An 11250-nucleotide genomic window follows, 5' to 3' on the forward strand; every position below is an offset into this window, starting at 1 on the left:
AACAATGTAATGAGAAAGCAGGAAGAAATAAGCCGGCGCGCTGTACTCCGGCTTCCAGGGGCTTCCTTTTTTTTTCCAGGTTCTCTATTTCTTCCGTCCTTACGGAAATAGCGCAACGGGACTTAAGAGCGGCAAAAAAGGCATCTTTCTTCCTTTGTACTCAACGTTAATGCTGTTGTTTTCACTCTTGCTTTTAATATCAGTTGTTATGGCCTGGCATTGTGCGAGTAGAACACTTTTTCTTTGTAAGAATGTGAAAGCAATAGAAAAGGGGAATGATTGTGCGAGAAAAATAAATAAAGGAAAAAGGCTCGCCTTGAAGTTTTCGGGGGAGTCTAAGTCATTGGTACAGCTCGGGACATGGAGGCCCTGGCGGTTATAAATAGTCCCGTGCATTCAAAGAGTTTCCGCGAAGGGCTTTAATAAAGATGGAACGCTGTCTGGTACCTACCACCCCTTCTCCTTTCGTCTTTATTTCAAAGTGTAGTCGCCTCCTCCTTCTTCCTTTTCTTCGGCCTGATCTTTTGAGCCATTACGACGCGATTGCGGTTTATGGCTCTCGATGCTCACGCACACACAGAAAGGAACACTACGCGCGTTTTCTTTCCCTTCCGTGGATCCCAGGCATTCTCTTCGCGTGGGTGCCGTTTTTTAGTTTTTTTTTTTGTCAATCTTTGCTTCCAGTTCTTTTGCGGACGCGAGTGGCCTGCGTCTACGTCACCTTTGTTGTTCTGCTCGGGACGCGTCTCCATTGCAGTGAGCGTCGTTGTACTTTATACGACAACCACGGACGGACACCAATGGACGCAGCGACGACACACGTCGTCTTCTGGACAGGCCTACGTGCTCTGCGCCTCGATTGTGTGAACGCGGGTCAGTGGCGCGACCGCTTGGCGCAGAGAACGCGCAAAGTAAGTCGACGCAGGCTGAGCACGTTTCTCGCCCAGGTGTCCGAGCGTGGAGGGGGAGCCTGAATTTCAACTCGGGAAGACCTGCGCACTCCAGGCGCTGTAAGGAGTGCAAGGAGCACAATGGGCTGGGCTCACAAGCGCGGCTAACCCGTGCTGGCGCTGCTGTCGGAGGAAGAATAGGCCGCGGAGATTACTTTGTCGCTGCTTTCGAGTGGACGGTTGAATTCTCTACGTCACGGCCTACGTCTGGTATTTGCGCATTGATCAAAATGTGCCTGCAGTGGCACGCCTTCGCAAGACTTGATCCGCCTGCAGCTAGTGTTCCCTTCCTCCTCTTCATCTTACAGGCGAGCGAAATATAGCTAAATGTCGGCGGCGCTGGAACGCTGAAGGATTTCTTGGGTTCTGGGGGATGGAAGGGACGCGTAGCATTTAGATCTATTGGCGACGTCTCCATTTTTGGAACTTCAAAAGCGCAATGGCAAATTTCGTTGATTTGGGACGTGATATAATCTTTCAGTGGCTGCCGGTACATTGTGGCATCGTTGGTAATGACCTCGCCGATGACGCTGGCCGACGTGCCCAGGATGGCGCACCGACACTCCTTGTATTTTTGTCGGGAGTAGACGCTGCAAGAGAGCTTCGCAGTCTCGCTCATACCATCACATTAAGTTACTGGCATACACCACAGCATTCTAACTGTCGTTTATACAGCCTCGACGCATCACTGAAACTGAAATTACCAGCAAACCTTTCACGACGTGATGGAACACGGCTGTGTCGGCTGTGGGTAGGAGTAGTAGTTCGGTGCACAGCCTCGTGCACCGAACTCTCCCACGTCAGAACAATTTCACAACGCAAAGTCGTACACGTCTGGACGCATTGTTTACTTGGACAATTGGAAATGTACTTTATACGGAAGCAATTCTCGCTGATGCTGAATAAATTCCGCAAAAATCAGCCTAGTTGTTGAGAAAAAGAAACATCAACTTGTTTTCCATACTTAGGAAACGCACGCGAAGAAAATGTTTAGCGTGTGAAAAACAAGAACTTTCATAATCAAAGATCAGGGGAGTATGGCAGCCACATATATCTCGTTTCGTGCTCGAGCTAACGAAGTTAAGAAATATGCCGGAGAGTGTACGGGGGAGTATAATTGAAGAGCCGGAAACGCCGACTTGAAATGCTAAAAGCAAGACGTCCATGTTTCTCGCGCGCCCTACGATAACAAAAAGAAGGGCAGGCGGGGTAGTCATTATATGAGAAAATTGAATTACTCGATCTAATGGATAGGTTCCTTTTTTGAACAAAAACAAAGTTGAGCAGATGAGATTAGAACGTGAGTTTGGTCTAAGCCTCGTTCTTCGTTGCCGCGTTAAGTTTTTCTTTTTTTTTCTGTAATTAACACTGCGCAAAATATCAAATTACATGGCACCGGAGCCTATTTCATTGAGGAAAGCGTAGAGGATGGTTGGGCTGTAGAAGCGCTACTTTCAAATTATTGAGTGAGCATATACGGTGTTTTTCACGAGCATTTCCACCATGGAGGCTCCATGTTGGTGAAGGGTGGGAATGGGATCTAGGCTTACGTTTTAGGCTCAAGGGTTCTGCAACACCGAGTTTCAGACTCCGTATCTTTTTTGTTTTTTTTTGGTTCGAGCATCCGAGGACTGGAATGCTCTGCCCTACGAGACTGAGTACCACTCGAATGCCCCTAATTTTAAGACTGCAATTTACGAAATTTTCCGTGACCACGTTCGCCCAAGCGGTCAACGGTACATTTTAAACATAAATAAATAAATAAATAAATAAATAAAAAAATAAATAAATAAAATTATTCACTGTGAATTTGACGCTATAGTGTGAGCGCACGTTGGTAAAACAGCGCTTCAGCAAGTATGGGAATGGTGGAAGTGCGTCAATTTGTTGCTATTTATTCGTTCCGGCTACAAAAATTCTTGTGGTGTGTACTACAATCTTACTTGAAGTTCACTAAATTTATAATGTTTTCATTGCAAAATTTATTGCAGAACATTGCACCTGTGCTATAATGCCATTGGCCTCACTCCGACCAAACAAACGTGGAAAAACCCTGCGTCGTTTTGGCACCAACATCTCCAGCCATAGCAGAAAAAGAAACCCTTTGGACGATGCACCTTCGTGACCCCCCTGAGACGCTAGAAAACAGTGCCGTTTCCTGCATTCTCCTCTACTGTGCAGCCCTGCGTCATGGATTGATGGTGCGCCGATTATGTATATATAAAACAAAATTATTCGCCTCTGACAGCTGTTCGCCACGCCATGCATGCATGTGAAAATGATTCGGCGTCAGGACAGGGGAATATTTGTAAGCGAGATGCCTGGATAATATTTACTTATGCCGTAATTCAGTCTATTGATCCAATCGCACTCTGCGCATCTGTAGTTAGCATCCGTGGTGCCGTGGTTGCTTAGTGGCTGTGGTGTTGGGCTGTTAAGCACGAGGTCGCGGGAACGAATCCCGGCCACGTTGGCCGCGTTTCGATGGGGGCGAAATGCGAAAGAACCCTTGTACTTAAATTAAGGTGCACGTTAAAGAACCCCAGATGGCCCGAGCACGCTGCACTGCACTGTTCTTATATATAGAATGTTCGAGTGGCCGTTGCAAAGCACTCTGGCGGCGCTACGACGTTCATATAAAAGGCCAACTAAGGATTACTGCTAGCATTAGCGGGCTCTAATGATCATCAGGAAAAAGAATCTCTTTTTTTTTTCACCATACAGCTGTACGGCTGTTTTGCACCCCCTTCGTAACAAAGCTAAAACGCTCTCAAACGGCCACCCGAACGTGCCACCAGGCAAAGAATCATCGTGCAGAGCAGCGTATATTGCATTGCGGGACGAATTCCGGCGTCATAGGCGTTGCACAACGCCGCACTGTAGACTTGAACTCGGCGTAAAATTGCAGCACGACCACGCGAGCGAGTTAGAAGGAAGGCCGAGTGATGTCCGGTCTACCACTGCGTGACAACCCGGCAAACTTGGCGGCCGAAAGGAGGATAATGGGATGGCAGCAGTCTGGCCGTTACGAGGTCTTTTAATTCACTTTTTGTCCGCTGTTAAATGTAATTTTAACAACTCAATTTTGCGAGAAAATACGCAGAATTCGCAGATTTTAAGGCTAGAGATACAAGTCGTGTTTTTTACTAAAATGAATGGTTTCTGCGCAGGAAAAATATAATAAATGAGAACATAAGCACCGGATATTGAAAGAGGACCAGTACAGTTTTCAATACTTGAGTTATTAAAGAAAGGCGCGTCCTGTAATTGCGTATACCGGGAATCATGTACCTTACTCGACAAAATTTGGTGCTTGAAGGCGTGTTTTAAGAGGCTTACTTCCACGGCGGCCTCATTTCTATGGAGGTGGGATATAAAATATAAACATGTACACTTAGGTTCACATTCAAGAACCCGAGGCGTTGTTTTGGCGAAGCTATCTATGCGTGCCCTGATAAACCACCGGGTAGAAAGCTTTGCGGAAATGCCTTTCGTCGCTGTACTGGCGAACGAAAAAGTTGCGAGGACGAAGGCAAACTTTTCTACATTTATCGCACTGAAAATCACTACGGGGCACCTCACGTCTACCTCTTAGCCCTTATATAGCGCAGAGTTTGGACACGCGAATACTAATGTGATGAGAAGTGATGAGAGAAATGACCCGTGTGTGAGTTGCGTCACAAAGACAGATTTTCCGGGACATTAGCGTCAGAGCTTCATCAGGCGATTCGCAGTTGCTGCTAACCTCACTTCGTGCTGAAGACCTACCCCTCTTCTGCAGAACTCCATAAATGCTAGCCCGCCCCAAAAAAATATTCTTCGCATGTATGCCAACCTGAGCAACTGATACATGAAAGACAGAGCAAAGCTGTCTGAATAAGTTCTCTCAACCTCCGGAAGTAGATGGGTACAAGGAGGACAAACTCGCTGTATGTTCTCAGGGCTGACTCGTGTCATGACCGGTCCCGGCTGCGCGCTCTCACTGACTTTCTGGTCATACGGTCGCATAGGCGATACCACGCACCGCACGTTGCTGGCTGCTATTTACACCTCCCCCCCCCCCCCCCCCCCCCCAGCCGCACAAACTTCTAGTTGGCTTTCAACGAGGAGCCGGTGAATTCCAATTTGCAAAATACGGATCACTGGCTTCCAAGAACGCGGATAGAAGGTGTTGTCTATTCGTGTGATTTTGCACGCAAGATGACCTCTGGGTTATGATTATTGGTAATTATGTTTCAAAGCGAACATTCGGGACTGCGATGCAGGTTGAGTAGCTGATTGATAGCGAGCACGCCGGCCGCAAATAAAGGTTTCGAAACTTCCCTTACGAGTCTAGCTGTAAAAGGTAGGCGAAAGACAGTACAGTTTCCGGCAGAAGCGAGGAACGAACTTCAGGAAATTGTGTTGAAAGAGTTGAACACATCCGGTCGTTATAAGTTGCGCTTCGTCATACCAGAAACAGTTTACGCTACTGGGGTCAGTGTGATGACCGGCGAGTAAATACGGGTGGTGGTTGAAGCACGCCTTGCTGTTGCGCATCGTTAAGCCGTCACTGAAAATGGTCAACGGTGTGCTTCCGTTAACTTTCTTCTGGAGAACCACACTCGTAAACGCGCTGGCGCTTCGTTGGACACGTGATGGTTACTTGCGAAGCAAACTACTCTTTTCGTATCAGTGTAGTTTGCTGTCGATATGTAACGTGTTACGCACTGTTGCTGGTGTGTATGACCTGCTTTACAGCGGAAGCTGTAGTAGGCTGTCCTAAATGACTTGGTTGTGCTTTAAGTCGTCCTTGTATGTCGAAATGGGTTGCACAGGTTTTCTTATGTAGCTTGAGTGGACTGTTTCTTAGGCATGTTGACTGTACCGGAAGTGCTCCATGCGACCTGTAATAAAATTGGAGCGACTAAGCTTTCATGTAGGGCTTCAATATGAATAACCAAGCCAGATTACTGTTGGCAGAGCCGGACTAAGCCTTGCGTCACCCAGTCTGCTATTGCCGATAGAGCTCTCGTAAACGGCCAGTCGAATGTGTCATTAAAATAACACAGCGGCCTTTTCGCAATGAACTGGCATAGAAATAATTACGGTTTGGTTAGATGCATAGGTTACCTGTTGGAAAATTATTTAATACGTGTGAACTCTCCAGCTTAGGGTGCTCATTTTTCCCCAGTAACAGGAAGCCACGCTATAAAGAATTGGCAGTTATGCTATAACGGGTTCTGTGCTATACAGCCAATGCGCTTGAATTACAACGTATGCGGAGTGTTAACGCTAAGCGTGAGGAGAGGAGCCTTGTTCGTATGAATTATCACTGCGCGTCGCAGCGCGTGTTTTCCACGCGCATCTTTGAGGAAATTGGACGGTCCAACGTATAAAGCATCGTGAGACATCCATGTCCTCATTCTCGGGAGTGCACGCAGGCCGCTAAACTTTTGGTAACAAATTAAAGCACATTTGAGGGAGATAGAACATTTGCAGAAGACACTGGCGGAATGACATTAACCGCACCAGAGTACTACATGTGTGTATTTACTTACTACGTAGGAGAAGTCACTTTGCTGATAACGGCATCTCGATTGTGCTCCAATGGAATGCATTCGGAGATCACTAGCAGTCTTAACATTTATTGCCGCGGAGTCGCCTGCGTCGACTTTCCGTGCAGCAGAGATACGCCAGCACGGACCTAACGTAGTGTGTGCTGAAACCACCACGTGGGGACCAGTGACGTGCGCTTCAAGCTTTAACTAAATATTAGTTTTCTGCAGTTGGCTGAGCTGGCAATCGAGAGTGAACTTCATGCAGCATTAACGTGTTTGCGTAATCGTTTCCGGGCCACTGATAAGTCGGGGCTAGTACGCACGAAATTTTTCCTACGTGAAAGCGGTTTGATTCGTGCGTCTGGCATTGAAGATAGCAATAGGTGCGCTAACGGGGCCCGCATTATCGGGGCCCGCATTATCGCAACGAGTGGCTGCGATAACCAATCCCAGTCAACATAGTGTATGGCAGAAGTTTTTTGAATAGGGGTTTCGGTAAATAAAAGATGAGGATTGAAATGGTGGACTATTGTTTGTGCAACAAGAGGTTATAGCTGGAACCGTAATTGTTTATAGATTAGACATTCTCCGTATTCTGAAGGGCATCCCACGGAGGCTACTCTTCCGAGGAAAAGAAGAGAATTTCTCCAACAACCTCTCCAGAATAACTTTTTTTTTGCTTCTCAATCGAACGAAATGACAGTGAAGCGTCTCTAAAGAGAAGTGCAGCTTTGAAGCAAAATAAATTCAGAAACTGGTTCTACGAACAACAGCAATACGAGCAAACCGAACTCGAAAAGCGAACGATTGTCGCGCTGCGAAAAGCGGACAGAAAAGGGCGGCTCGCGCATTCGACGTCTTTATTCGCCTCGATTACCCTCGCAACCAATCAGGTGCGGTCATGCGGAAGCAATCGGAGTCGAGATCTGAGCACTTATCACCGCCAGGCAGCGCTTCTTCGCGTCTTCCGCCGGCTTGCAGGAGAAGGCAGTGTGCGCGGACTGGCCTGGCGAGTGTTGCCAGCTTACAGAAGGTTCCTGGCGTTGCCGAGATACTCGAGTGGCGTCCCACGCGTTCTCTTGCTTATATGGTCTTGTTTTTCAGATTTCCTTCACCCATATCTGATTCGGCTACGTGCCGGCAATGAATGTGAGACGTTCAAAAAACTTTGCTCTGAATTGTGGGGCACCAGATCGTTTTCCACTGCATTCATACCGTAAAGCGTTCCATGTGCAGCAATCGGCACTTTTTTCTGCGGCTGTGAAGTTGCAGAGCTAATGGTCTTCGCGTATAGCATATGTAATAAAAAATGGGAAGATATGTATGCAGACTAAGGTGCGTGAGCCGTTTTTATTGAATTCAAGAGGCTGACGTATAAAGAGAAAATAAAGCGCTACTTAAGAGCACTAAAGACGTACATCTGCTACTGCGGACGCCGTAACTGTCCGGCTAAAGGTGCACGAACGAAGTATTGCACACCACAATTCAAATGATCAGATTTAGGCGTTCTCAGGGGGCCTACATTTCTAGTACTGATTGCGCACGAGGCTGCTTTGCATTGGTAATACGATGAGAAGCAGGAACATTCAATACAACTTCACGAACAGCCGGAGCCTGAAAAGAACAGTTCCGATATTTACGAAAACACGTATCCATGTTGCAATTCATGCGTTCATTTTTAGGTTCGCATAATAAGCGTTTCCACCTTTATTGCATTGACCAGTTTTGAGTGCAGAAGCTAATTTTTTTTAGAAGAGTAGTGCTTTCGGCTAGTGGTTATGTCATAATTAGCGAGAGTTATAGAGATAAGCAAAAAACGAGTATACAACGTGACAGAGGACGACAAGCATTAACTTCCAACTGAGCTTTTTTGTGCCAGAGCGTAATAAATCTTTGTTAGCTCTGCTCTCAAAACAACCATTCAGTTTCTTAATGTTCGTCTGATGGCGCAAAGAAATACTCTCGCAGATTTTTGTTTGAATGGTGAATCTTAAAAGAAAAAGAAAGAGAAAAGCTGGAATTATAGATTGCGACAGAATGTTTTGATAGTGTTCTGTTCTTATATGGTTTTATTTTCTAGAGACAGTACTGACGAAAATACATTTGCGCCGGCGGGAAGGCTACTGTCTGCGATAAGCTGTTGAGAAATTCAGCCTGGAGAAGTTACTGGCCATTGAAACGGGTGTGTTGTTTTGTCCTGCAGCGAAGTGTCGCCAGACAAATCACACGACCAACGAAGGCTTGATATTGCACTAAAAAGAACTCACATTTAATATCAAGCGTGTCATCGGAAATAAATGAGCGTTAGTATCATTGTGGTTACACATTCGCACATAAGCGTCTCTTTACGCATTGACTTGTACTTTAAAGATTTCTGAGGTATACTGTACGAACATAATTAAATACGCGCGCCGGCCTTCACGGCTTATAAATGTTAAATTTGGGCGGTGTAGCTTTTATCGCAGACAACATGGACAGTTCTTTGACGCGATTCATTTCAGTTGAAGGAAAGCAGACACTTCCTGTACGTACACAAGAAGCACGTGTTGGTGTTGTGGACGTTATACTCCTAAACGAGTCTTCATTCTCGTGCGGGGCTGTTTTTGTACGCAGGACATTCACTGCCTCAATATATTTTTATGTGCTTTATGCTTTCATTTACCGCGGGGATATTTGGTTCATGGAATATGCGGTAAATAAGTGTGGAAGATCCCTGGGGCATAAGCATTTCTGAGGCGTCATTCTTCTCTGCCACGTCCTTCGTTGCTTAACAATACGTTCATCACGACGTGTGCGGAGATGAATGCGCCGAATGCGACGATCGTTTATTCCGGTCTGCTCTGGCTGTAGGCATCAATTGTGGCTACAGCACGAATCGTAGGAGGAAGGTACCTGCGGCATAACTGCGCGCATACATGAAGGGACAAATGTCGCGCTCAATCGGGAAGGGCGCCTTACCGGCAAGTGACAGCCAGATAAGAAGCCAGCTGCCGAGTACGGGGACGCAATCCTTGCGGCCGCGACAGCAGAGCCGGCGCGGCCAGCAGAGCGTCGTCGGCAAACCGAGCACGTGCGACGACGGATCCATGGTTCAAGCTCGTGGCCGCTGCGAGCAGGTGCTCCAGAGCGGCCGGGCACGCGAACGGCGGTGACGCGCACGGGGAACGCCGGGACCGAGACGAGAACGGAACAATCCCTCCGGCGAGAGCACAGCTTCCGCCGCGACAGCGGCGGCACACTTAACACTGCGACGTCGAGAAGGCAGCAGTGGCGCTGGCAGCCGTACAATCATTACAGTGCGCAAGTGGAAGCGGCCGCGGTCATCGGAGCGAGAGCCATGCGCTCCCTCGCTGCGGACGGGCCCGGACGGGGCGCCAGTGACACTCTGCAAGTGGCGGGCTGCGCCGGGAGAGGAAAGGAGCTGCTCCTGCTGCTGCACCCTCCGCGCTTTTGGGGGACCGGCTTCGCCGCCGCTACTGGGGCCGGAGCGCGATTGATTCGGGAACCGGGCTGAACGGGACGCCGAGGGAGAACAAGAAAGGGGGCGCGGCGGCTGTCAGGGAAGAGCGCCCCAAACCTCCTCTCCCCCTTCTTCCTTTTCTCGCTCCCCGCAAACCGAACCCCTCGCTCTCCTTTCGAGTCAAGCCCTCCGGCCTCTGAGCCACGCGCGCCTTTTCAATATTTCTTTTTTTTTTCCTTTCGCTTCTTGCCGTCCATTTATTGTACTTTCGGCCTGCTTCGTTGTCTTTCGGGCGTTGTTTCTTTTTTCTTAGATGTATTCTTCGTCCGTGAACGTGTGAGCTATTCGGATTCCCGCCTTTGTCTTGTCTAGTCGATGCGTACCCTCATGTCTCCATTTTCAAAAACCGAAAATGACTTCCGTTTTGTTTGCTTTTTCTTTTCTGTGCTGATACTTTATCGGTTTTATGCTGGTCTTCTTTATCTCAGCTTCTAACCTTTCGTCGGGCTTCTACTGGCGTTTTGTAGATGTCTATCCGCCAACATTCTTTTTATTTCGCTACCCCTACGGGGACTCATTTGTTTCTTGCTTGCTTATTTGTATTTGTATGGGGGACTTCTCTCGCTAATACGCCCCGAAATCGTGCTTCCCAATTGCTAGGGCGTCAAACTGAGCTTGTATATATATATATATATATATATATATATATATATATATATATATATATATATATATATATATATTGATTTTAAACTCTGTTGCATTAGATATTTCAATTTTTGCCACTGCTTACACTGCTTCCCTATTTCCTTAACTCTCTGCTTTACCGCGTGCTTCGGTTCATTTCCTCCTGCCTTCCCTCATACAACACCGCCCATCCAAGGGAACACAAGATGAATGCTAGAGAAAACAGTCACTTTTTCCCTCTTGCCTCGTACCCAAGCGAAATATGTGCTGGGAAGTGAGGAAAAGAAAATAATTCAGGGATCAGGGAGAGTTGTCCTTCCTGGCGTGTCCTCGGAGCGGCAACCCTGTGCCCGTTGCATCCACTGCGGCGATGCTTGACGAAGCGCAAAGTGCCGGGGAGCTGCAGCGGCACATCCCGTGTATCGCGTCAGCGAACTCACCGATGGGAACCGGCAATGTCGAACCTCGCTCGCCTGCTTGCCGCTCGGCTGGCTCGGGCGTCCAAGCGGCCGCCTGGATTGGCCGCAAGAACGAACCGTCCCGGCAACGGCGGCCGGCGCGCCGCCCGGCTGCGACAACGCCGCGAGCAAGCACGCGTGCAAAGCGACGAAAG

At 47.9% G+C, this 11250-nt stretch overlaps 1 protein-coding gene across 2 annotated transcripts in view; it reads right to left on the reverse strand.

Annotated features, from left to right (window-relative positions):
- Positions 1-10560, reverse strand: part of LOC126531997 (cell adhesion molecule Dscam1-like) — a 296924-nt gene extending 286364 nt beyond the window's left edge. For both annotated transcript variants that reach the window (XM_055070830.2, XM_055070829.2), the window contains exon 1: positions 9449-10560. In XM_055070830.2, coding sequence (XP_054926805.1) covers positions 9449-9578 — 130 coding nt within the window. In that variant the 5' untranslated portion in view covers positions 9579-10560. The remainder of the gene's footprint in view (positions 1-9448) is intronic.
- Between the last annotated feature and the right edge of the window lie 690 nt (positions 10561-11250).

This window comes from Dermacentor andersoni, chromosome 5 (genome assembly GCF_023375885.2).
Source record: "Dermacentor andersoni chromosome 5, qqDerAnde1_hic_scaffold, whole genome shotgun sequence".
NCBI classification, from domain to species: domain Eukaryota; kingdom Metazoa; phylum Arthropoda; class Arachnida; order Ixodida; family Ixodidae; genus Dermacentor; species Dermacentor andersoni.